The 27,509-nt window shown below is 39.9% G+C and overlaps 2 protein-coding genes across 5 annotated transcripts in view; one reads left to right on the top strand and one right to left on the bottom strand.

Annotated features, from left to right (window-relative positions):
• Positions 1 to 1,106: 1,106 nt before the first annotated feature.
• On the top strand, positions 1,107 to 22,599 carry GINM1 (glycosylated integral membrane protein 1). 2 transcript variants are annotated; one of them, XM_059177282.1, is made up of 8 exons: positions 1,107 to 1,310; positions 6,261 to 6,320; positions 6,489 to 6,585; positions 14,270 to 14,421; positions 14,959 to 15,115; positions 15,682 to 15,812; positions 17,170 to 17,333; positions 21,898 to 22,599. In XM_059177282.1, the coding sequence occupies exons 1-8, from the start codon at positions 1,191 to 1,193 to the stop codon at positions 22,010 to 22,012; spliced, it is 996 nt and encodes a 331-aa protein (XP_059033265.1). In that variant the 5' UTR covers positions 1,107 to 1,190; the 3' UTR covers positions 22,013 to 22,599. The 2 variants fall into 2 exon arrangements, with proteins under 2 accessions (XP_059033265.1, XP_059033264.1); XM_059177281.1 differs by having other exon boundaries at positions 1,108 to 1,310; positions 15,679 to 15,812.
• A 1,468-nt stretch (positions 22,600 to 24,067) lies between these two features.
• Positions 24,068 to 27,509, bottom strand: part of KATNA1 (katanin catalytic subunit A1) — a 37,104-nt gene continuing 33,662 nt past the window's right edge. For all 3 annotated transcript variants that reach the window (XM_059177280.1, XM_059177279.1, XM_059177278.1), the window contains 4 exons: positions 27,027 to 27,153; positions 26,396 to 26,530; positions 25,745 to 25,871; positions 24,068 to 24,429 (listed from right to left, as the gene is read on the bottom strand). In XM_059177280.1, coding sequence (XP_059033263.1) covers positions 24,231 to 24,429; positions 25,745 to 25,871; positions 26,396 to 26,530; positions 27,027 to 27,153 — 588 coding nt within the window. In that variant the 3' untranslated portion in view covers positions 24,068 to 24,230. The remainder of the gene's footprint in view (positions 24,430 to 25,744; positions 25,872 to 26,395; positions 26,531 to 27,026; positions 27,154 to 27,509) is intronic.

Below are 27,509 nucleotides of genomic sequence, written 5' to 3'. Positions count from 1 at the left end.
CAAGAGTGGGTGGAACTTCACTGCAGAAACCACTTGCAGGTTAATAACGTTATTGCGAATCTCACAGTAGGCAAGGAGCTAGTTGATTTTTGCAGTATACCCTACAAAGATTTTATAATTACCCTAGCTAGAAAAGCAGACATGGGGAGAGGGGTTGATAAAGAAGAAGGGCTAAGAGGGATACATAGATTTGTGTTGTTTCCATGTCAAAAGTTAAAAAAAGGCTGAATGTTTCTTATTCTGCCTTGAATGGCAATGTCTCCAAGTTCTCAATCAATATTCAATCCTATTAATCTGAAATATCTTCCTTGGCATTTTCTGCTTTAGAGAGTTTCATAAAATATTTTTTAACAATATCAAAGTGGGAGGGAGTCTATCATCTTCATTTTGTAGATAAAGGAGATTAAGGAACTGAATAGAAAAGCCCCGAGAGCTCAGGTGGAGAGTGCTGTTACCACGGCGTCTGCAGGGATCCGCTGAATGTTGAACCTTTGATGCGTGGTTGACCCTCCACCCTAACACAATAAATCACTCGGGGGACTACAGATGCCAGAACAGCAGCCCAGACTAACTAAATCAGAAACTCGGGTGCCCCGTAAGACCCCACAATCAGTAATTTTTAAAAACTGCCCAGGCAATTCCCATGTGCAGTCATGGGTGAGAACTACTGATTTAATAAAATTCCCCCTCGTGACATATTCCCCCTCATGACAATTCTGCGACATTATCATTACTTCAGTTTATACATATGTGAAATATGCACACGCAGAGCTATAGCTATTTCCATACGTATATATACTAGTCTCGTTAGTATATACTAATTTTAAAATCATGTCAATGAAAACATTTTCACTCCCTCGGATCAGCAGTTCCTTCTAATTTGGCCCGCCAGTCCGAAGACCCACTAGGACCTTCCCCCGGTTGACTCCACCCACCCTCCCGACGTTTCGCGGAGGCGCGCATGCGCAGTCTGCTTTCCCCGTCCCGGGCGGTCCGCTGCCACCCGCAAGTTCCCGGGCTCTTCTCGCCCCCGCTCCGTCCCGCCTCCCAGGGTCCCGCCTCCCAGGGTCCCGCCTCCCAGGGTCCCGCCCCGCGGTAGCCTCGCCCCACCCTCGCCCCGCCCCCGCCCCGCTCCTGGGGCTGGCTCGGCCCTCAGCTCCCGGCCGTCCGCCGCTGCTGGCTTGTCCAAAATGGAGGGTTCTCCGCCGGCGTCGTTTGCCCTCCGGCTGCTCCTGCTCTCGGTGTTGCCGGCCGCCGGGTGGCTGAGGACAGCTACCCAGGAGCTGCCACTGCCGCCCCAAGCCCCGCAGGTAGGGCAGGGCGGGCGCGGCTCGGCCGCTCCTTCGCACGGACCCTCCGGGGAGGCCCGGGCCGGAGCTGTAGGATCGGTGTCCGCATCGACTCTTCTTGCCACCGGCCGGCGGGCCAGGGGAAGGGGTCCGGGCGTCCAAGAGAGGAGTGGGGAGAAGCATCCAAGGAAATGGGGGCAGCCTGGGAAACGGCAGCGAGAGAGCGAAAAGGGTTACTTAATGTGTGATTAAGCCCAGTGCCGCGAAACTTGGGGATTCTTAGGGCAGTCCCAGCCGTTGCCCGCCGGAGGGGATTTTGCCGTCGAAAGTACGCGATCACAAGGGCTCCCAGCCTTGTGTAATGGCGCCTTCCCGGGGTAGAGCCGGCACTGGGGCCGCTCAGTGTTCGGGAAACGTCGAAGTGGCTGGGAGAGAAGACAGAGCGATTCCAGGCCACCTGTCTGCTCCCGCGGCGGCGGGAAGCACTGCCTTCCTCCGCGGCGTGCAGGGCTCCGGGATGCGCCTACTCCGGGTCCCAGCCGCACCAGCATCCACTCGGAGCAGGCTGGAGACTCACTGATCCCATGCCTTTCGGGTAGGGCCCAGGAATCATTGTCGTCGGTAAGCCCCCCAGGCTGATTGTGAAGCAGTTGAAATTGGATAACCACTGCGCCCTGGTACTGGAGGGTGGTTGGTTTTTCTTGCTTTCGCGGGGCAGTCATGTTGAAATAAACCAGTATTTGCCGTTCATCGATTGAATGTATGGTTGGGAAAAGTTTGAAGATTTTAAAATGGGAGTTTTCCCAGAATGAGAAGAAACAATATAGGTATACTTTTTCTTACCGCTCAAGACTTGAATACTCTAAATTCAGGGGTGACTTACAGCATAAATATCACTTCAAAAAAAAAATTTTTTTTTTTTTTTTTTACTTTGAATGACATTATTTTCTCTCTGAGAAGAAAAATAAGGAGCATATCTCACTTTCAGTTCTGTTGGGGCATTTCGGGAAGGCACAACAATGCAAGCCCTAAGAACCACTTGTATATAAAATTGTATATGGATCACAGTGCAACCGGTCAAAAATATGAATGTGATCGCTGAGCACCAAGACACCAAATAAAAATGAAATGATTCTTAAAGTCCTGGAATTCCACTGTTTTCAAAAGTTTTTTCCCCCGTTTTTAAAAAAGATTTTATTTATTCATTTGACAGACAGAGATCACAAGTAGGCAGAGAGTGAGGGGGAAGTAAGCTCTTGGCTGAGCAGAGAGCCCGATGCGGGACTGGATCCCAGTACCCTGAGACCCTGACCTGAGCGGAAGGCAGAGGCTTTAACCCACTGAGCTACCCAGGCCCCCCTGTTTTCCAAATTTTAAAGCTTCATCTTAGTCCCTTGTGAATCCAAGGATACTTAAGTCTGTCCCCATATAGTCTGAGAAAAATGCATTTTGACTGCAAGCTGAAAGTACATTGCAATGTGAGCTTAGTGAGCTCATCATTTTAGTTCTCCCTTTTTATGCCATCCTTCCACTTTTGAAAAGTCCAGATCTAAACTCAGAATTTCATAGATGAAAGAATGCTGAGCAGGGAGAGGGAGAATCGCATTCCCTGGAAACGTTTATATGGGAAACTGAAGCCTCTTGATCTAAATTGTTCAATGTTTTATTTTTTAAATTTTCCTTCCTTTCTTTTCCTTTCTTTTTCCTTTTTTAATGTTTAAGCCCTAGTGCAGGAGGACTTGAACTCAAGACCCTGAGATCAAGACCTTAGCTGAGACCAAGAGTTTGACCCTTAACCGACTGAGCCACCCAAGCAACCCTATTTCAAATATACAGAACATTTGAAAGAATGTTGTGGTGGCCACCAGATTAGATGAGGTCTGTCCAGTAGACTTTGGTATAATGATGGTGTTTGCTCTGTCCATTACAGTTGCCACTAGACTACTGTGGTTAGTGAGTGCTTGAAATGTGGCTGACCAGGGCGATTGAGTAACTAAGTTTTTAAATTTTAATTTTTTTAAAAAGATTTTATTTATTTATAATAAATACAGGCAGAGAGGCAGGCAGAGAGAGAGAGAGGAGGAAGCAGGCTCCCCGCTGAGCAGAGAGCCTGATGCGGGACTTGATCCCAGGACCCTGAGATCATGACCTGAGCCGAAGGCAGCGGCTTAACCCACTGAGCCACCCAGGCGCCCTAAATTTTAATTTTAATTAAATGTAAATAGCCACATGTGATTATTGGGTACATACTATATTGAATAGCACAAACTTAGGCCAACGTTAACATTTTATTATACTTTATGCTTTATCATGTATCTGCTCATCTGTTCATTTTTGTGTCTAACCTGATGTGAATATAAGAAAACTGAAAGGAAAATTCCCTCTATATCCCCTCAGTATGCAGAGCTACTGGATTATAGGCATTTTTCTGTTTTGTTTACATGTGCAATTGTTAGAAGTTGAGGTTACACAGATTGTAAAATAATGCAAATTTTTATAGTACATGCTTCTAATATTAAAATAATTTTGTCACCAAGGAGAGACATCCAGAAGACACATACTTTCTTATATGTGTAAATATTTATTTCATATATTTCCCTGAGACTTAATTCATTTATTTTAAATGAGGTATCTATTACCTTTGTCCTTAGGAAGCTATGTGTACCAGCTGGGCATCTTGTGAGTGAAGGAATTAGAAGAATTGAAAATGGGTGGGTAGAAACTTCAGTTCTGCCACCCACTCTTTAAGTCTCTGCCATCCTGGCTCACAAGCTTGAACTTCCAGTTCAGTCAGAGGTTCTCAGAGCAAGAAATAGGACCTATCTCTGAACTTGGGCTCAGAAGGCAGTAAGGGACCCGGGTCACCTCTGAAATGAAATCATTCAGAAGACTAAAAAATTTAATTGAATTTGGTTCTTGCAAAATACAGCAGGATAGTGTCTGTTAATTGTCTTTTACAAACCCCAGATTTTACTAGGCAAGTGATCTATGTAAGTGCAGTAAATTACTAACAAAATAGTGTATGTTCACTACTGAAAGGCAGAAGCTATGAAAAGGTTTCTTAGAATGCTATCATTGGAGGGTTCTCCCAGGGCTATTAGAAGAACAATAGAGTGTATAGTTGACAGATCCTCTAGTTTGAAAAGAGGAATTTTTGGCTGGAATTAGAACACAAAAACTATAACCACCAGTTTGATGACTTACTGAGTGTTGGTTTGTTCTAGAGATGGGTGTATTGGTTCTGGCCCATGCTTAGTTCTAGATTAGGATGGACCCGGAGAAAGCCAGGCTGGTTCTGAAGCTTCGTAGGCCCCCATGTAGGTTGGCAAGTGTACCAAATGTATGGTATGGACTTTCCATGCTAGAGTTCTGTTCCTTGAGTATAATCACGTCAACCTCACACAGGTGCTTCAGTCTCATTCTCTCATTTGTTGGAAGTGTATAAAGTATTAGAGATAGTCATGGTGCCAAGAGATACTCTTGTATATTATTTTGATTATGAATAATTTTCCTATTTTCAAAGAATACCCCCTGGAAAAAAATATTTTTTATTCTAGATAACAGTGCCTAACTGTGAGTCAACTTAGGGAAGGATTTGTTTTTCAAATGACAAATTGTGAACCCTGTGAGTATTGGTGAATACTTATTAAAATAGTGCTTTCTTCTCTTTAGAAAGCATGTCATTAATAAACTTAAATATTTGAGTAACTGCTTTTGAGCATTTAGTGCCTCTCAAGGATTGTGAACAGTACATACTTGTCCACGGGCACAAGGGGTCCTATTTCAGAGGGGTTAAAGCAGAGGTGCCTGGCTGGCTGTAGTAGGAACACGTGGCCTTTAAGTTTGAGCCTCACGTTGAGTGTAGAGATTACTAGGAAAAAAATAAAGGAAAAAAAAAAGAAGGGGGCGTCTGAGTGGCTTAGATGGCAAGTGTCTGTCTTCAGCTCAGGTCTTGATCGCAAGTGCTGGGATTGAACCCCACATCACATCCTGCTCCCTGCTCAGTGGGAAGCCTGTTTCTCCCTCTCCCACGCCCCTGCTTGTGTTCCCTCTCTTGCTGTCTCTCTTTCTCTGTCGAATAAATAAATTAAAATGAAATCTTAAAAAGAAAAAGAAGGTTTAGAGCAGTTTTGTTTATGAAAATGAGAACGTTGGAAATGACTCAAATGTCCATGGATAGTGGAACAAATAAGTAAATTGGTAATCATATGATGGGCTTTTACACAGCACTGGAAATAAATGTCTTCAGCTGCATGCATCAAAATTTTAAATAAAAGAAGTTCCAGAAGAATCCATACAAAATTGTTCCACTTACATAAAGCCTAGAAACACATAGAACTAAACAACATATTGTTTGGAGAGAGAAAAGCACAATAAAACCATAAAGAAAAGCAAGAAATGATGAAAATGTGGGAACAGGACAGAGAAGGTCACGCAGGAGACTTAAAAGGTGTAGACGATACTCTGGTTTTTAACCTCAGTAGTAGGTACATGAGTGTTAAGTTTTTCTCTTGAACTTTCCATTTGCATATTATATACTCATAAATGTGACATTTCATAATTAAGTGGAAAAAATACAGATTAGGAGAAGGTGGAATTGTGAATAAGGGCATAATAAAGGCTGTAAAAATAAAAATGCTGGGCTTTAAAAAATGTTCTTTTGATGTTTTGAGTGATTATACTAAATATAGTTGAGGGGAAAAGAAAGAATTGAAGGGCGCCTGGGTGGCTTAGTGGTTTAAAGCCTCTGCCTTCAGCTCAGTCATGGTCCCAGAGTCCTGGGATCGAGCCCCGCATTGAGCTCTCTGCTCAGCAGGGAGTCTGCTTCCCTTCCTCTCTCTGCCTGCCTCTCTGCCTACTTGTGATCTGTCAAATAAATAAATAAAATCTTTAAAAAAAAAAAGAAAAAAAGAATTGAGCTATTCTTGCTTGGTGAAATGCATATCTATTCACTTCATGTATGTTTTACAGGACAACATCAGAATTAATGTAACTACCCTGAAAGATGATGGGGAGGTATCCAAAGAACAGGTTTGTCTCCTTTTGATTATGTTTTAGTATCACTGAGCTAAGTCGTAGGCAGCCTCTTATTATTTTTCCCTGCACGTCTAATTTAGTTAGATAATGTATTTTTTACATGAAGAATTTGTCATCATTTATAAACCATTGGAATTAATGTATATGCTGCTTTATTTTAAGGTTGTTCTTAACATAACCTATGAGAGTGGACAGGTATATGTAAATGACTTCCCTGTAAATAGTGGTGTAACCCGAATAAGCTGTCAGACTTTGATAGGTGAGTACTACTAAATTATTTCCATAATTTTTCTGTTTTTAGTAATACTAAATTTGTGAAACACGGTTTTTTTTGTGATGTATTTTCATTTTAAATTAATAATATACATCATTACTGGAGCATATAATAACACTAATGTGTTTAAAATTCAAATCCTACTTTATTTTGGTTATTCCTGGCATATTCACATTTCTTTCTCATGAGATTGTTGTTGTCCAGAGCTGCATTTCTGGTTGGTTGATACTAATGTAAGAATATAAAGAGGGGTAATAAGTGGAGATTTACAAGTAAGAGGCAAAATCTTGAAGGAGTGCTTATCACAGTGTGGAGAAAATAAAGAGAAAAATGAATTGTTGCTCTAATTCTCTGGTAGCTTCTACCCTTATGTCCAGATAATTTTTTTTTTAAGATTTTATTTATTTATTTGACAGAGAGAGATCACAAGTAGATGGAGAGGCAGGCAGAGAGAGAGGGGGAAGCAATGTGGAGCTCAATCCCAGGACCCTGGGATCATGACCTGAGCCAAAGGCAGTGGCTTAACCCACTGAGCCACCCAGGCGCCCCTCAGATAATATTTTTTTAATCTTTTAAAATCTTGGGTTGTTTAAAGACAAGCAGATATGTTGTACCACAGTATTTGAAGGAAATAAGGAATATGAGAAATATCTACAGTAGTCTTACTACCTGTTTTAATATATGCATTTAAGGCAGTAAATTTTTCTCTAAATAATTGTATTTTGTACTTAATTTGTTATGTACTTTTATAGTCATTTGGCTTACAGTGTTTTCCAGTTTTTTGTAGTGAGAGTCCCTTGTCCTGTGGGTCATTTAGAAGTTACAGTGCTTAATTCCTAAACATTTTGGAACTTTTTACTGTTTCCACCTCTGTCATCAGAGGTGCACGGTGTATAATTTTAACCTCTGAAATCAGAGACTTGCTTTGTGGCTTGGCAGATAGTCGGTTTTAGGAAATGGTGATGTCCAGGTGTCCTTGAAAAGAAAGTACATCGTATGATTACTTGGATATGGTGTTCTACATATGTTGGGTGAAATTTTTTGTTAATTGTATTGTTCAGTCTGTTAGGGAAGTACTGATTTTTGTTCATTTGTTTTCTCTGTCAGTTACTGAGAATGTATGTTAAATCTCCACTATGTAGATTTGTCTGTTCTCCCAGCTGTGTCAATTTTTCCTTTCTGTCTTTTGACACAACATTACCAAATGCATACAGATTTGAAGTAGTATGTCTTCCTTGTAGGTTGACTTTTTTATCATTATAAAATGTCTTTATCTCTAGTGATACTTTTGCCTTTAAGTCAACTTTATCTATATATATTTTTTTAAATTTATTTTTTATTTATTTTCAGCATAACAGTATTCATTATTTTTGCACCACACCCAGTGCTCCATCCGTGCCCTCCATAATACCCACCACCTGGTACCCCCAACCTCCCACCCCCCCACCCCTTCAGAACCCTCAGATTGTTTTTCAGAGTCCATAGTCTCTCATGGTTCACCTCCCTATCTATATTATTTTAACAGCAATTGCTTTTTGGCCTGGCAGGTGGGAGGAAGATGGATTGTGTGGTAGCTTTCTATTTTTTTTTTTCAGTCTTTCTGGGTCCTTACAATTCAAGTGAATCTCTAGTAAGCAGCATATACTGATCTTATTTTAAATCAATCTGTCAATCCATCTTTTATTTGGGATTTTGATTTATTTTTATTAATGTTATAACTAATATATTTGGATTTAAATCTTTCTTTAATTTAAATCTTTAATCTGAAGGGGCGCCTGGGTGGCTCAGTGGGTTAAAGCCTCTGCCTTCGGCTCAGGTCATGATCCCGGAGTCCTGGGATCGAGTCCCACATCAGGCTCTCTGCTCGGCAGGGAGCCTGCTTCCCCCTCTCTCTCTGCCTGGCTCTCTGCCTACTTGTGATCTCTGTCTGTCAAATAAATAAATAAAATCTTAAAAAAAAAAAAAATCTTTAATCTGAATCATTTGTTTCCTGTTTGTGTCCCACCTATTCCATGTCCCTTTTTCTTCTCCTTTTGGCCCTCTTCTGGGTTTTTTATTTTTTCTTTCATCATTTCCCTCTATCTTGTTGGTTTTATATTATTTTCCTGTTTTTTAATGGTTACCTCTGAGATCAATAAACTAGTATTTTTATCACTTCTCAAACAAAGCAAGAACCTCAGAACATGGAAACTCCATTTATTCCCTTTCTACATTTTTGCTGTTACTGTCATACATTTTACCTCTTTATGTTCTTAAATATTTATATTATGCATCATGCCCATGATTATACAACATAATTGTTCTTACTATTTTGTGTAGTCCAGTAATGACTTATGTTTACCTCAGTGGTTGCCCTTTCCATCTCTCTTCATTCCTTCCTGAGTGAAGAAATGATGAAGGGGAACAAGAAACACACACATATACGCTCAAAACTTCTGGAGTTTCTGTTGAGAATGTCAGGCTCATTGCTCCAGGATGGATAATAAGGTTTTGTTTTGTTTTCCTGGCTGCCTTTAATATTTTTTTCTTAGTCTTTGGTTTTCAGTAGTTTTACTGTGATGTACCCAGGTGTAGGGTTCTTTAATCTGTGACTTCCTGTCTTTTTGGGAAAATTTTTGAGCATTTTCTTTTCAAAAAGTACTATAAGTTCTCCTCCTTATTCCCTTCTTGCTTTTCATACATGTATGTTTGACTCTTTCATAAAGTTCCATATAAATTTTATACTGTTTTCTGTTTTTTTCTATCCTTCTTTTATTTTCATTCTCCCCGCACACTAATTCATTAGCTCTGCCTAATTGAGTTATCTTCATTTACTGGACTTTACATCTAGTATGTCCATTTTATTCTTTCAAAAATTTTTTTTTCATTTTTCTTTTCTTTTCCATCTCCTGCTCAGGCCCTGGATACTGGCCCAACTCTTCCCCCCTCTCACCCCAATTTTTTAAAAAATTTTATATATATATATTTTTTTTTCCCTAGATTTTTTAATTTATTCACTTGTCAGAAATTACAAGTAGGCAGAGAGGCAGGCAGAGGGAGAGGGGGGAAGTAGGCTCCCCGCTGAGCAGAGAGCCCGATGCGGGACTCGATCCCAGGACCCTGAGATCATGACCTGAGCCAAAGGCAGAGGCTTAACCCACTGAGCCACCCAGGCACCCTAATTTTATATTTTTAATTTTGATTTTAGTAGCTTGCACTTACCTGGTGAAATTATTCATTTTACCACCTATTTTCTTTTATTTAAAGATTATTTCTTTATTTTAGAGTATGCATGAGCAGTGGGGCAGCAGGCGGGGTGGGGGGCGTTCCTGGTCTGAGGGGCAGAGGGAGGAGGGAGAGAGTCTCAAGCAGACTGCACTGTATGGGAGCCCAACACTGGGGGCTGGATCCCACAACCACGAGATCACCACCTGAGCTGAAACCAAGAGTTGGGTGCCCAACAGACTGCACCACCCAGGCACCCATAATTTCTTTTCCTTCTTTCCTTTCTTTTTTTTTTTTTTTTTAGATTTGATTTATTTGAGAGAGAGCACGAGCAAGGGGAGGGGCAGAAGGAGAAGCAGAATCAGACTCCCTACCTAGCAGGAAGGGAGATCCTGAGATCATGACCTGAGTCTAAGGCAGATGCTTCATTGAGTCAGCCACCCAGGCACCCCTATCATCTATTTTATTGAACCTATTACTTTCAGTAACTTTATTTACTTTTTAAAGTAAGATTTACTTTCTTTTTTTTAAAGATTTTATTTTTTTATTTGTCAGAGAGAGAGAGAGCCACAGGCAGAGGGAGAGGTAGGCTCCCTGCTGAGTCCTGATCCAGGACTTGATCCTAGGACCCTGGGATCATCACGACCTGAGCTGAAGTCAGACGCTTAACCAACTGAGGCACCCAGCCATCCCTAACTTTAAAATTAAAATCTGCCCAGTCTAGTTTTTTGAGCCCCTCTGGATCTGTGTTTTCTTTTGATCCTTCTCCTTCAAAATATGTATTTTTGATATTGTGTTCAAAAAGTTCTAAAGTCTCCAGATATTATTATCTTACTCCAGAGAGGATTGACTTTAGCCCCTGGCAGTCATGATAATAAGGGGAAGAATACCATAATTTTTAAGTCGAGGATTGGGCTGACTGAAGGCTGGGTTCTTATCCCTGTGAGGCTTAGTCTATTTCTTATTAACTGCTTTTCCCCAGATGAAGCTCATCGTAGGTCCTGAGTGAAAACCGGAAGTGATTATGAGGGCCTCTGTTGTGTGGGCCTCACACTTCACTGTCATAAGCCTGCCAGGGATCTGCTTAGCTTCTTAGTGTCTTAGATAGAGGCTTGGTTTCTCGGCTCACCCGACTTACTAATAAGCACATGTTTCTGCAGGAGAAGACTGCATAGAATGTTCGCTTACTTCTCTTCTTCCCTTCTCTCTAGGATCTTGTAGCCATAATCTTTATTTTATACCCCTCTGTGTGGGACTGCCCAAATCTGCCCATTCAGCTCTGTTTAGCTTCTCTGCCTCTGAGTCCTTACTTTCTATTGAGCTTTGCAGCTTCTCTAGCTGTCAAGCTTGAGAATCAGTAAATGCCTTGTGGGGGCGCTGGCTGACTTTTTAGCTGTCTGCTGCCTCTAGACAGATGTGGGTTTTGAGTGTATATGAGTGTTTCTATTTTTACATCTTTTCTGGTGGCTCTCAGTGAGAAGGTTAGTATACAACAAGCTAATTCTTCCTAGCTAGGAAAAGAAGTGTTGTTGTTGGTTTAAGTAATAATTCCATTGATGGCATATTCATTAGGAATTTGCCACTGGGTGTGACCCAGCTGCCCTCTGTAATAGTTTAGTTCTAAACTTAGTAGGTGACAACAGTCTCTTGGTTCCTGTAGGTCAAGAATCTGAGCTTGGCCTACCTGGGACATTTGGCTGTCCTGTAAGGTTGCAGTCCTCTCAAGGCTTTGCTGGGGAGGATCTGCTTCGTAGCTCGCTCACGGCTGTTGACAGGATTTAGAACTGTGGGACTGAGGCCTCCATTCCTCCTTGCAGGAGGTTGACCAGAGGCCTCCCTCCTTCCCTTGCCGCATGGACCTCTCTGTTGGGCACCTCACGAGATGGCAGCTGGCTATATTGGCTGGAGGACGAGGGAGGCCGCCAGCAAGAGTGAACCCTCACAAGACAGAACCTGCAACCTTTATCATCTAATCACAGAAGTGACTTCCCGTCACATATACTTTATTCTATTTGTTAGAAACAAGTGACTGGGTCCAGACCATACTTGGTGGAAGGGAATAATGCAAGGACATGAATTGCCAGACTCAAGGGTTGTAGAGAGCCATTTTTGAAAGCTGCCTACCATAGTCAGGAAAATCAGAATATCAAGGGCTTTTGTGCTTTTTAATTTTATTTTATTCTCCAGCAGGGGTGCCAGATTTGGGGGCTGAAGAGTCACCACCTTGATGTCTTTATATGACTGCATTTTCCCCTCTATTGAATCTCTTGTGCCCTTGTGCACAGCCTTTGAGCAGACAGATACACTGACAAGAAGCATGCTGTTCTATGAGCAGGACCAATGGGCAACTAGGGAAAACACAGAGATGGACCACAGAGGAAGAGAAGGAAAGTTTTACAGCTAGAAGCCTTAGAGGAGGGGAGGGAGGGAGGTTAGGCAGACCAGAATGAGAGAGCAGCAAGTGCCCCCAGAAGGAGCCTGAAGAAGGACCATTCAGAGAACTACCAAACAAGTCAGAGGGATGCTGCTGGAGGTGTCTGAGCAAGGCAGCTGTGTAGTCAGAACTTGTTACAGAAGATTAATCGGGCTCCTCTGTGTGAATGCTTTGAAGGGAGGGGGATTGAAGAAAGGAATAGTTAGGTAACCATTATGTTGGTTGAGAGTTATTGAACGACATATTCCACTCCCTACCCCAACCCCACCCCTGGTGGAAGGGAGAAATATAAGAGAGACTAGACCTGGGGTGGCCTGAAGGAAGCAACTAACTGGATACAGAGAATGAGGGAGCAGAAGTCAAATGTAACCTCCTAACTTCTGTCCTTGCGAGTTTGGAGGAGGGTGGATTTATTTACAGAAACAGGGAAGTCAAGGAGGAACAGTTTTGTGAAGATTTAGGTTGAACTAAAAGTTTAGGTCACTTGGATCTTAATGTAAATATCTGTACCTATTTCAAAAGTTAGAAGTGGTAGTCTGTATCCCCCAGAGATTTTGATTTATTGATTGGGATGAGGCTTGGGCATCTGTACTATTCCTCAGTGGATTCTGATGCATAGACAGGATTTAGAGCCCCTAGACTGGGATTTAGAACCATTAGACTGGTTTTGAATAGTATTGGTAACTGATGATGGCATATTTATTTTAAATTATGTATGTCTCATTCTAAATGGAATCACTGCTGAATAAAAGACACAGAACATCGAACCTGACATGTACTGTCAGGGTAAGGCCACCTAGTAAGGAGACAGGTTTATAAACCAAGAGCTACACTGCAAGAAAGTGCTTAAAAAAAGGCACGAACTCAGAGATACAGGGATATAATAGCTAGAACTACTTAAGAGGAGTTTATTAAAAATGGATGAGAAGCGAGGGAGTAGTAGAGAACATTCCAGATAGAGGGAAGAGCCCTAAGGATCTTAGGGAAGAGCATAGAATCTATTTGTTTATTTATTTAAAGATTTTATTTATTTATTTGACAGAGAGAGATTACAAGCAGGCAGAGAGGCAGACAGAGAGAGAGAGAGAGAAAGAAGCAGGCTCCCTGCTGAGCAGAGAGCCCGATGCGGGGCTCGATCCCAGGACCCTGAGATCATGACCCGAGCCGAAGGCAGCGGCTTAACCCACTGAGCCACCCAGGCGCCCCGCATAGAATCAATTTAAACAGCTGGATCTGTATGCAGACTATCCATCTGGGTTTGGTTTTGGCTGACTGTCCTCAGACGATAACATTTGAGAGACTAACGTTTGAGAAGCTAAATGCTCCTTTTCCACTGGTTTCACTGATGTATATTGATTTATCTTTTTCTGTAGTGTTTTCTGCCTCTGGAAGGTCACCGCTGGCTCTGTAGACCAGCTGCAGCTGTCACGCCCCGCCTCCACTGCTGTGGTTTCGGAGGCTCTCCACCAGAGAGGAGCTGATCCTGCCCCATTGTCCCTTAGTGGGGAGGAATTACAGGGCGGTCCCAGCCTCTCCCTCATCCCTGCCCTCCAACAGCAACAGGTCACTTACTGGAGAAAGAATTGAGAAAACAACTTAGTGTCCTCACTGCTTTGGGGCCCCTAGATCCCTGGAGTTTGTGAATGAGTGAATGGATGGATGAATGTACTTACTTTACTGTTACATGGGATTAGCTCTGTCTTCTGATTGCTTTGTAAGTAGTTATGCCTTGTTCATTCCTCCTTGACAAACTATGTAAAGGAATAGGAATGATATTGCTAGTGTGGTAGTCTAAAGACTATCGAGCATTTATCCCTTTTCAACAACTGTTGTAGGCATGGTGAGGATTTGTCGAGTTGTCTTTATTTTCATAAATTCTGTAACATCAGTGAAGTCAGAGATTGAGAAAGCCAAAGAAATTGTTCTGCAACTGTCTTGTTCCATGTAGATGTCATCAAAATAATCAAACACAGCAATAGATTTGGTGGCATTTGTTTTGTTCAAAGCTGTCACTACTTTTTTTTCTTATAGTGAAGAATGGAAATCTGGAAAATGTGGAGGAAAAAGAATATTTTGGAATTGTCAGTGTAAGGATTTTAGTTCATGAGTGGCCTATGACATCTGGTTCCAGTTTGCAACTAATTGTCATTCAAGAAGAGGTAGTAGAGATCGATGGAAAACAGGTACGATAATATGATTATTAATTGAGAATTAAACCCTAAAGATTTATGCTGGGTATTATGCATGTGTTACATTATTGTACTATTTATTTCTGACTTATAAGGAAGAATGTTACCCCAATGTTGCCTGTCTGCAAGCATTTAGAATTTTTTACTTGTTTTAACATTTGTTTAGCATTTGAAGTCTTTAATTGTTTTAAAAAATGACTATATTCATACATGTTTATATCACTTTAAAATATTATAAACATTAGTAAATAAAGCGATTGAAGGGATTGAATAATTTTTATAGCTCTGCCACATTTTCCCCTGGCTAAGTAGATGAAATGGGACAGAGAGCAAGCTTCCAATACTGAATGCTAAAACACTCAGATTAAAGTTGGTAATTAAATGCCTCAAAGTGCAGGGAATGCAGAGTAATTGTGAACTGGATAAGTTTTTTAGTTAAATACAACAAAGGAGGAAAAGTTAGTTTTAGATTCTTATGGGGTTGTGCCATTATTTAAAATAAAGGGTAATTGTTTCTTTTTTCTTTCTTAGGCTCAACAAAAAGACGTTACTGAAATTGATATTTTAGTTAAGAACCAGGCGATACTCAGACATTCAAACTACACCCTACCTTTGGAGGAAAGCATGCTGTATTCTATTTCCCGAGACAGCGACATTTTATTTACCCTTCCCAACCTCTCCAAAAAAGGTACTTTGAAAGGCTGTTACTTAAAGTATTATGGAAATTATTTCTTTAGTGGATAGCTTTCTAATCATAGTTAATATATTTGGAAGTAGGCTTCTTTCAGAAATGCTTTATAACATTTAAGAACTTCCGGGAACCTATCTTGAGTCTTAATAGAAAGTGATCAAAACAAAAAGTGATCAGTAGTGACTGTTTGGTGACATTTTGTGGTAAATAGGTACCCTTACTCTGGGCAGTCGTCACAAAATACACCATCAGAATATCATTTAGGTATATTGAGAGAAAGAAGAATTCATTTTTTCCACCAAAACATGCAACTTTCTGAAATTTGGACTTCTGTGTTCTGTGTGGTAGAATCATAACTGGTGTAGCTCCCTCTTAGTGTCTGAGTCTATGGCTCCTTTCTGGCATTTAAACATGAACAGTGAAATGTTATTTTTTTCCTCCTATGGATGGGAAAGTATATTCTTAGTATCCTATATGTGTTTGGCATAGTAACAGTAGAACTAGGAAGAGAGACACTAGCGTGTACCTAGCGTTTTGGTGACATGGCTCTTCCTTCTCAGTAGAAGGTGTCAGCTCACTGCAGACCACCAGCCAGTATCTCCTCAGGAATGTGGAAACCACCGTAGATGAAGACGCTTTCCCTGGCAAGCTACCTGAGACTCCTCTCAGAGCAGAGCCTCCATCTTCTTACAAGGTACATCCGGTATTCAGGATTATCTTTCTATTACAGACATCTGTAGAACAAAACAGCATCTCAGATGAGGTGGAAACCACGAGGACTAGGAGTGTGAAATGTTAATAGTGGGCTCCTCACTGTTGCAGTGGGAGGCTTTCAGGTTGTCCCATTTTCTTTTCAAGTTCTATTTAATAATACAGTTAGATAATGATCATCAAGTCCCTGGATATCATTCTGGGGGGAATTTCAGCTCCAGAGTCATTCCCATATTCCTGTTTATTGATTCTGTGACTGCCATCTCGAGCATATGTGCATGTGCTCGCGCACACACACAGACACACACACACAGACACAGAGGCCTGGGGCCCTCAGGATCTTCACAGTGACCGAGCGCAAATGGTGAAGGGTGTACTCTCCGGAGTTGGACCACATGGGTTTGAATCCTGGTCCTGCCACGTACTAGTTATGTGATCTTGAACAAGTTCTTAGGCTCTCTAACCTCATTTTCTTTATCTGTGCAATGGGGCATCCACTTTAATCTGTAAAATCATGCAGTTGTTACCAGGATTAAATACACCGGGTACAAATGTAAGGATGTATTTCCACCAATTAAGTACTCCTGTATTACTAGGGGCATGGTACGGCTGCCTGGAAATATATACAGGGTTCACACTGAGTATCTTGATACTTCTGTATGTATTAGCTCAGCCTCTTACTTGAAATAATTTCTGTTTAAGTGAGCAAGAACTGTGGTCCAAAGGATTCCAAAGACTCTTTTTTAGGTTCCCACCGACAGTTGGGATTGCCTACTTGGGGTTGTTGTAGAAACTCTGGTCACTTTTTGCTGCCTGAACGCCAGCACCTCAGTCTGCCTACATGCCTCCCTCCCTGTCTGTGCACCTTAGTGTCTGTTCTGACGTGTTCTGTGCTCAGTGAACCTCCCATCTGGGCCAAGAGCCACTAACATGTTTGTCTTTCTCTCCTGCCGTTGTTCAACTATTAGAAACCCATGGTTGCCTTTGGTCTGTTTGGCGTAGACTAGCCAAACCTCTTACCATTTAGCAACAACTTTCACTTAATTTATACACAATAGTATAAATAATTGTAAAGGATAACAAAATAACATTCCTATACCTGTATTACTAGAACATAATTTTTAAAATTGTAAATAATTTTATCAAGGTATATTTTAAAATAAACTAGCGCCCATTTAAAATGTACAGTTAGGTAAGTTTTGATAAATGTAGGCACCTATGTAACCAGCATGATAGTCAAGATGCAGAATTTTATCAACGCTTAAAACTATAACATAATTTTTAAAGTCTCTTAGAGATCAGATGGTACTTGGCTTGTCTAATCAAAACTCTTCTTTTAGGTGATGTGTCAATGGATGGAAAAATTCAGAAAAGATCTATGTAGGTTCTGGAGCAGTGTTTTTCCAGTATTCTTTATGTTTCTGAACGTCATGGTGGTTGGAATTATAGGAGCACTTGTGGTAATAACCATCTTAAAGGTGCTCTTCCCAGTTTGTGAATACAAGTAAGTATTTTTTTTTTAAGATTTTATTTATTTACTTATTTTTTTTTGAGAGAGAAAGAGCACAAGCAGGCAGAATAGCAGGCAGAGGGAGAGGGAGAAGCAGGCTCCCACTGAGCAGAGAGCCTGACATGGGGCTCGATCCCAGAGCCCGGGGATGATGACCTGAGTGGAAGGCAGCTGCTTAGCTGATTGAGCCACCCAGGTACCCCAGTAGTTACTATTTTTAAACAGCATTAGTGTTTTTAATGATTAAAAAGCGAGTTGTATTTACTGTATTTTAGAGTACAAAATATAAATATTAGGAAGGCTGTAAGACGAGATGGAAGGAAAATGATGTCTGCTTTTTTCCTAGCTTGTCTTCCAACTTTAACAAAACTAAAACATTTATTGGATATCTGTCATGAACAAGACACTTGTCTTGGGGATTCAGATGTGAATAAGACAAACTCTACCCTCTAACATCTTAGCCTATTAGAGAGAGAGAAAGGAAACATTGCCTTTTAGTGGAAAATGCAATGTTAGACTAACAAGTGAAACAAGGGCTTCACCATGTATAATTTTCTACCTCCATCTATCTGTTTTTTCAAAGATTTTATTTGTTTTTTTGACAAGAGAGAGATCACAAGTAGGCAGAGAGGCTGGCGGGGGGCAAGGAGAGGGGAGCAGGCTTCCTGCTGAGCAGAGAGCCTGACGCGGGGCTCGATCCCAGGACCCTGAGATCATGACCAGAGCTGAAGGCAGAGGCTTAACCCACTGAGCCACCCAGGCGCCCTTCTACCTCAAAGTATCAATTTTGAGGTAACAAAGCTTGTAACAAAGCAAAAGCAAAAGAGGAAACCTCTGAACTGTTTATCAATGGTGGTTTAACTGACTAGCAAGCAGTTCCCATGTGCAGTGGGATTCTGTGCAGCCGAGAAGCAAAGAATCCAAAATCTATTAGGTGGGGGAAAACACTGCGTAGCATATGATCCCATTTGGGTTAAAAACAAAAGTATTATGTATATGCGTATATAAATGCACAAAAAACTTCTGAAATGACAAAATAAGTTACTTCTAATGAGTGGGAATGAGAACAGAGGTAGAGGTAGAGACACTTGGTTTCCCTTTCTGGATGGCTTTTTTTTTTTTTTTTCTTTTTTAAAGATTTTTTATTTATTTGACAGAGAGAGAGACACCAAGAGAGGGAACACAAGCAGGGGGAGTGGGAGACGGAGAAGCAGGCTTCCCACTGAGCAGGGAGCCCAACACCAAGCTCGATCCCAGTATCCCTGGGATCATGACCTGTGCCAAAGGCAGACGTTTAACAACTGAACCACCCAGGTGCCCCTGTATGGCTTTTTTTTTAACCATAAGAAATTATTTTATACATGTAAAAGTGAATTTATTGTTAGCATTTTTACAATTTGAACAGGCAGTGGGCAGCTGGCTGGCTCAGTTGCAGGAACATGCAACTCTTGATCCCTGGGGTCGCAAGTTGGAGCACCATGTTGGAAGTGGAGTTTACTTAGGAAAAAAAGAAATTTAATAAGTTAAATAGTCATTTTAGTTGTCTTAATAGAAATAATTTTCAGTAGATAGAAATGACCACAGTTTTTGGCTTAAGTTATATTGTACCATTTTAGAAAAATCCTAGGATTTATAGGAAAGAAAAAAAGATTCAATTCAGACATTTGCTTTTCTACTTGCTTGTCGTAAGGTCTTTGAAACTCCCATTGCTTTATGTGTAATATTGAACTAAAACCTTAGAGGCTTTGTTAGAAGGCCATGATGCAAGCAAAGAGCCTGTGGAATAAAGAAATACTAGTATCTCTCCCAACTTTTAGTTTGGTTTCCCCTGAAGAATTCACATTTCCCATTTCTTTCTGAAAATGAAAATTCTGGAACTTAATAGTTTCTTCCTTTTTCCTTTGACTGCCAGGAAGCTTAGGACCTTTTTTGAACTTTTTAGGCAAACCTGCCTAGAAAACTATGTTGCACTTTTTTTTTTTTAATTGTTCTTTTACCAAATGTTTTGTTATAGACATTTCTGTGGGAAGAGATACAGTGTAAAATTAAAAACCAGATTTGCAGTATACTTGCATCAATGGCAGTTGTACTAAAGTTACTTTCTGGTAGTAAAATATTTCATCAATATAGAAATACAGAGAGCATAAATTAAAATCCCTCTTCATTTCTCTGTTTTTTAATTGTTGTAACTAGAGGTGATCGTGGTTAACTTTTAGGGTGTGCATCTTTTATCCAAATTCTGTGTATTGATAAAAATGTATGGTAGAGTAAACAGTATGATCCCACTTGGGTAAAACAAAAGTATTATGTTTATAATAATAAGGTTGTTTATCAGCTAGATTCTTAACTGTCCCTCACATTGCCCTATTCACTTAACGACAGGTACATAGCTATCTCATTGTGCCAGTAATTTTTTCCTTGGTTCCCTTATCAAGGCCAGATGAAAATTAAAAGAAAAATTTTTATTTCTTTTTAATGCTTTATTTTTATTTTAAATAGTCTCTACACTCAATGTGGGGCTTGAACTCATGACCCTGGGATTGAGAGTCACATGCTCCACCAACTGAGCCAGCCAGGCGCCCCTTTATTTCTTAATTTACATAGAGATGTATATCATTCTTTTTTTTTTTTTTTTAAGATTTTATTTATTTATTTGACAGACAGAGATCACAAGTAGGCAGAGAGGCAGGCAGAGAGAGAGAGGAGGAAGCAGGCTCCCTGCAGAGCAGAGAGCCCGATGTGGGGCTCGATCCCAGGACCCTGGGATCGTGACCTGAGCCGAAGGCAGAGGCTTTAACCCACTGAGCCACCCAGGCGCCCCTAGATGTATATCATTCTTACGTATATTTGCAAATGGGCTGTGTGCGCCCCTCTACGGCCCTATAGAAAACTCTTATCTTGGAATCAGATGGGACACTGCCACCCTCACTTCCTGTCCACCACTAGCTTTTATACAGTGTTGCTTTTGATCACAGCTGCCAAAGTCCAGCTTTGCAAAGATCTGACCTCATTGAAAGGAATGTGTAGTACAACCTGATGTTGAAACTGTAAGCTACCCTCCAAATGAAATCTTGAAAATCTAAAACAGTCTGTAGGGCCCATGAGTCTGCAGCACCACCCCAGGGGTCTTGGTGCATATGGGAACCTCGCCCTTAAGACCTTTTCCTCTCAGCATGCGTATTTGCTTATTGGTCCTCCTGGCTGCATAGTGTTTTCCAGCATAGCTAAGCCATCATGTAACCCCTCCTCCACTAGACATTCAGGTATCTTCCAGTTTCATGTTCTTTTCAATAATGCTCTCGTGTACCTGTTAAATGTACACATATCTCTTGGCACATGTGTATTTACAGAGATAGATTCCTAAAAGTGAAATTACTGGGTCAAAGAGTATGTGTATCTTATCAACAGCTGACAGCAGTCTTTTTGTTTTTGCTACTGTGGACAAAAATATAGTCTCATTTTAACTTGCCTTTTCTTTTTCCTTGTGTCCTCACTAGCCCAGGTCTAGTGGAGTCTAGCATCTTTGTGATAATTGGCTGTGTATTTCTCCTGTGACATGCCTGTTTATAACTTTTACCTGTTTTTCTTTTGTTTTCTATCATCATTGGTATGTGGGAGCTCCTTTATCTGTTTTACACACATAATATCTATTACAATTTTTAAAAAATTTTTAATTAACATATAATGTATTATTAGCCCCAGGGGTACAGGTCTGTGAATCGCCAGGTTTACACTTCACAGCATTCACCATAGCACATATCTTCCCCAATGTCCATAACCCAACCACTCTCTCCCTCCGGCAATGTCTCAGTTTGTTTTGTGAGATTGAGAGTCTCCTGTGGTTTGTCTTATTACATTTTTTTTTAATCCCAGATTATGATTTGTCTTTTGCTCTTGTTTCTGGTATCATACAAAAGTTTTAAATTTAGGCTCAGAGCAATTCATGGGTTTCCTTTGTGTCTTTTAGGATTTTAAATTTTTCTTAAGTATGCCTTTCCTGTCCTAAAATTACTGTTCTTAAAACTTGGGTTTTTACCATCACTTGCGTATAGGTTAAGCTAGTTATGATTTAGTTTTTGCTTTCAAAACAGAGGCCATTGTTCCAGTTGTAATTTGCCCAGTGAATCAGAATGCTACCTTATTATGAATGCAGTTCCCACATACATTCATCTTATTTCTGGACTCTCTTCTTCGCTGCTTTATCTCGTGCTGTGCCACTAGCATGGTTTTAATTACTGTATTGCTTTAATAAAACCAGGCAACTGTCTCTGCTCTCCATTGTTCTTTTTTAAAAATGTTACAGCTATTCTTGCTGTACTCCCTTGTGAACTTTCAGAATCAGCTTGATCAGTTCCATAAACAACTACCTTCTGTTGACATCTTGATTGGGATGATACTGAACTTGCAAAACAGGTCTTGGATCCAATCCAGAGAACTCTTCCTTGGACAGATACTTAAGTAACAAAAGGGAGAATACTGTGTAAAGATCCTTGAGGTAGCCTTGTCTTACTATGAAACTGTAGACAGGAAATATTTAATTTCTGTTTTTTTATTTCAGAGGAACTCTTCAGTTGGATAAAGCAAATGTTATACCTGTCACAGCTATCAACTTATTTCCAGATAATCCTGAGAAAAAAAGAGCAGAAAACCTTGAAGATAAAGCATGTGTTTAAAGCACCATCGCAAATCATGGACTCTGAATTAGTCTTTTGGCTCTAAATTTGCCACTTGAATAGAATTTTCTTTAAATCGCTAAGAATCTGTTTATATACTAGGGAAGTTGCTAAACTCCTAAAACTGCCTAAAACTTGACCTTTAAAGTGACAAGTTAAAAGTCACCTTATTCTGTAACAGATCTGGCTATTCAGATGATGAATTAAAGAAATTTAAATGAAGTGGAAGAGAAGACATGAAGAAACTTCAAACTTACCAAAAAAAAAAAAAAGCAGGACAAATGCCATGTGCCAATACTTTTCAAGGTGCCTTTGTAAAGGAAATTCTATCCACTTAATTACTATAATATATGAGACTTTATGAAAAGCACTTTATGAAATTCTAATTTAAAAGCTCAAGAATTTAACACTTATTTTTTTATTCAGTTTACTGTGCCTTTATATTAAGTATGTGACTCAGTATAAAATCACTTAAGTGTATCATGATTTGATTATATCCTGTACCAAGACTACTTACCTGAATGCACCAGGATTTAAAAATAGTAGTGACATGTTCTCACTCTAAAATAAACTTTTTTTGAGGAAAACAGTATAGAGTTTTGGTATAAAAACATTTCCTAGGCAAGAACTGCTTCTAAGGAAGAGCTCCTTTCACAGTACACTGGCTGAAACCAGGGCTCAAATCAGTTAAGGAGTCCATCAACATCCTGGAATTAAACCAGGCCCTTGCTCTTGTGGTTCTTAGTGCTGTTTACCCTTCAGCGGTGTTTTGGTCTTTTTTTTAACCATCATTCACACTGACATCTATTTTATGCAATCTAATACATATAATACTTTACTCCAAATGGTATTTCCTATTGTTTAATTAAACTCCAAATGGTATTTCCTATTGTTTAATTAATTATTTATTGCAACCCATCATTTTAAACATACTATTCAAGAGTATAGTGACTGGTTTTTAAAACCACCTTAAATGGGTGGGGGGGAATAAAACCCCTTTAGAGTTAGGCTAAATAGATATGTATGTATGGGGAAGGATAACAGGTAGGGAAATGAAGGAGTGAGATTTCATTTTGCCTAGCTTTTTTTAATAAGGAATAACAGCCCTGTGAAATATACTTTCTCATATTATAGAAGAATAAATAATAGCATGCGATTTGGTTTGATCCTAAAGTCACCCAGCTAGTTAACACCTGCTTTATGTCCTTCCTCACCTTGAGATGCTAGAGATTCTAGTTCTAACTGCAAATAATGACAGGGTCCTACTGTATCCATTAAGCATATAGGGACTCAAGTGAGGAGAACCATGCAGGAGTCTCTGTGGCCCACTGGAGAGTGTGATGTGGGATTTGCAGCAAGCAGAGTCCTGTCTGCCTTCCCTCCCTACCGGTAAGACCCAGGATCATGGCATGATGCTCTTTTCTATGTTTGGGATGATACAGTTATTTTTTAAAAAGTAATCCTAAATGGGTATCTTACCTATAAGATTTTAAACCATTAATTCCATTTATTAACCTACAACTGCACCATTAACTATTTTAATTATGCTTTGTATCCATGAGTGAATGGGTTCATGAGTTTCATTCATTAGAACACAGTGAGCAGCACGGGCTGACAAGCATCCGCTTGCCTACAGTGCATCCTCAAATGTAAGCAGAATAAAGTCAAGCAAGAGTGCGCGCGCGTGTGTGTGCATATATATATTTTTATTTTTCTAAGTGCATTATAAAATGAAAGGTCTTTAAAGCTCTCCCAGGAAGGGGAGGGAAGCTACTGTAACCCCAAGCAGGAAGGCACACCAGAGCCGTGGTTTGTGCATCAACTGGCTGCTTCTGTAAAAACGTTCGGGAATTTTCAGTTAGCTACTGGCATCCAAGGTGCTAGAGCTAGTCTTATTCCCTAGAAGGAATAGCAGCTGGACAATGGAAGAGAAGATGCTGTATTTGGAAGTGCATGTAAAGACACTTTTCCAAGCTAAGTAATCGCCCCTGTGCTGCAACACAACGTGGTCTGTGAAAGAGAAAATCGGGTAATGCTAAAGTAAAACACATGTGCTTGCAGCTTTAAAAAATTGCCTTTATTCACAATCATACTTTTTTTTTTTAAGTCTTACCATTATCAAAGTTTAAAAAAATATAGCACTCAGTGCAATGAAATACTACATTTAATTATTAATCAAACACTTAAGGCAGGTTTCTCACAGTTTACATGTGAGAATTTAGCATGATCCAAACTCAAATATCCACTTCTCATATCTTTCAATGTCTGCAGCAGAAACGGACTTAGAGACCTTTTTTAAAGCCATTTCAAAGTCCTCCATAGTTGTAGGCATGTGCATTTCCTCTCTTGAAAGATTTCTGATCTCTTCTGGCGTCAAACCTTCAATGCGCCTTCTCATTGCCATCAAAGATGCATCCCTAGGTTTTAAATTTAAAACAAAGTGTTATTTTGATTGAATAAAATCAAACAAAATCTTTTTTCTGTGAAAAGAAAATCTTTTTTTCTTTTGAACAGAAAATCTTTTCAGTAAGTGGTATTTTGTAATTACCCACTATACACACTTAGTACTGCATAGACTCTTATCAGAATATAAGGCCTGTTCTGAGACATTTTTTAGCTGTTAAATATTCCATGATGAATTAAGGATATTAATAAATTTAAATAACTGAAACTGAGTAGGAAGCCAAGAAAAAGTAAAAGGGTGTAATAAAGAAGCTAGCAATTGGGGCGCCTGGGTGGCTCAGTGGGTTAAGCCTCTGCCTTCAGCTCAGGTCATGATCTCAGGGTCCTGGGACTGAGCCCCGCATTGGGCTCTCTGCTCAGCAGGGAGCTAGCTTTCCCCCTCTCTCTCTGCCTACATGTGATCTGTCAAATAAATAAATAAAGTCTTTAAAAAAAAAAAAAAAGCTAGCAATTGAATTTCATTTTATGTATCCAATAAAAGAAAGAATAAACATCAGAAAGACAGGAGAGAATCAGATGGCTGAAAAACTATTTTCTATACGGGTTAAAAAACTAAATGGTCAAGTTAGCGTGTTTCAGTTTTCCCTTCTTTATTAGTTTTGTCTTGTTTTTTGGCGTTTTTTTGTTTTTAAAGAAGAAACTTTAGACTCAAGGACCCCTCCTTTCATCAAGTTTCAGCTTTAATAACAGCCACCATTTATGCAAAGGGACAGCACCCTACAGCTGCCTTCCATCCACACGTTCTCACCAATGCTCACAACAAGCCCGTGTGGTATACTTTACATTGAGTACCTTGCTGATAAACATGGACTAATAAGACAAAACCTACTTCAATCAACTGGATTAGAGACAGTCTTTTTTCTTTTTTACTCCTGTTCCTGTCATATTTAAGACACCTGCACTGAAAAAATGGGATTTTACTCCCCTGGGGTATGCCCAATCCATTTCACACTTCTTAGGAAAAATACTGAAGAAGTACACCAACATTTTTTTAATCCAAGAAAATCACTCATTTTCTGTATTATACCAATTGTTCTAACATTAGCTTCCTGAACTTGTAGCTTTCAAAAGCACTGCAGACTATTCAATGACATGCAAGATACCCAAATTCTTACCAGCACCTTACCACAAACTTAATCCCAAACTCTTGTCTCTCACTAGAAATTCTAATGTGGGTTTTTATTCTTCACCCATTTTATTAATTCAGCATAAAAACTTCATAACAAAAGTTTATACCCACATACCCTATGCTTTCAAAATAATTCATACCTGCACACATTGGTAATGTCTGCACCTGAATAACCTTCCATATTTTCTGCTATGCTTGCAAGGTCAACATCATCGGCCAATTCCAGTTCACGTAGACTTATTCGTAACAGCTCCTCCCTGCCTTTTGCTAATGATGGAAACAAATTTAAAAATGTAAGCCTTCAACATAAATATACTGTTATTTTTTCTCAAATTTACTTTGTATGAGAAGTTGTTTTCCAATTCTTAGAGCTCATTTGCTTAAAAATTTAAGATTTAAAATTTTAATTTAAAATTTAAAATTTTCTGGTAGCAGGTGGCTCAGTCAGCTGAGTGTCTGCCTTCAGCTCAGATCACAGTCTTGGGGTCCTGGGACTGAGCCCCACACTGGACTCCCTGCTTGGCAGGGAATCTGCTTCTCCTTCTGCCTCTCCCCTGGCTTGTGCACTCGCTTGCTCTCTCTGTCTCAAATAAATTTTTTTTTTTTTTTAAATTTTCTGGTACCAAGGCTTTCAGAAAAAAAAATTTCTGGTACCAGTTAATATAAGGAAAGACAATCTACATTTGTCTCTTTAAAGGAAATTAAATTAATTACTACCAAATTTTAAAATCTCTAAGCAAAATAACCTAAGAGTTAACATGAGCTTCAGACAAGATTCAAATACAGATAACCTGATGGTAATGGAATATAGATTCTTTTTTCAAGACGTCGTCTTAATGCCTCATCAATATCCCAGGGAAAATTAGTAGCTGCCAGAACCATAACCATTTTGGAAGGGTCATCATTTTCAGAAGCACCTCCAACACCTAAAAAAAGGGAGAAGATAATGTAAAAAGACAGGAAGTCAGAGTATAGAAAATAAAGCTCAACTATTTAAAGATCATCACATATTTAGCACTAAATTGCAAGGTAGTGTAACTGTTAAGCCTCCCTAAGACTTCTAAAGCTAAATGGTACATATATGAATTTGCGGCCCAAGAAAAATGTTTTAATATGCAAAAAGTAGGACGCAAAATATTTAATCAAAAGACCTGCCCAGTTTAACTACATACCAATTTCTTGAAAGTTTTCAAAAACATACATATCCCTCAGGCAAATTTATTTACATTTATTTCAATTTCATGCTGAAATAAGAAATCCGAGCATATGCCCATGAGTGCTCTGTGAACAGCCATTATTTCTGGCATGTCTCCACAATACAGTCGATCTCCAGGACCTCCTTGCCAGCCCTCTCTGGTCGGCAGGAGCTGTGTGGCTTAGCCCTAGGAGTAGAGCTTGGTCAACGCACAGACATACACATACCATCCATCTGAACCAGCAGCTCGGCTTTCACCCGTCTGCTTGCTTCGTGCTCTTCAGAAGTCCCTCTGCGACTACAAATAGAATCAATCTCATCGATAAATATGGTGGCTGGAGAGTAAAATCGAGCCTAAATAAAGAAACCATGTAACATCAGGTCTTTATATCATTTAAAAAATAATCAGCAACAATTAGAAAAGAGCCCAGGAGCCCACCACACCACACATCTCTCTCTCATCCCAGCACTGGGAGAAGATAAACTGGAGCAGCTAAAAGACAGCTTTGAATGGAAACTCATCCTAGACTTCAATTTGATATGGCAGTACTTTAATATTCATAAGTGATATAAATACAGAATTACCTTATTTGCTACAACAAGTCAACAGTGGTGGGAAAACATTTACAGATAGTGGTAAGTGTTCTACAGTTCTAGAAAAAAGTTGGTTACCAAGAATCAGTACCTTAAATAAAATCATAGATTCCTTC

Source organism: Mustela lutreola, chromosome 6 (assembly GCF_030435805.1).
Source record: "Mustela lutreola isolate mMusLut2 chromosome 6, mMusLut2.pri, whole genome shotgun sequence".
Classification (NCBI taxonomy): Eukaryota; Metazoa; Chordata; class Mammalia; order Carnivora; family Mustelidae; genus Mustela; species Mustela lutreola.
The sequence above is the reverse complement of the archived record's forward strand: the minus strand, read 5'-3'. Positions and strand labels throughout refer to the sequence as shown.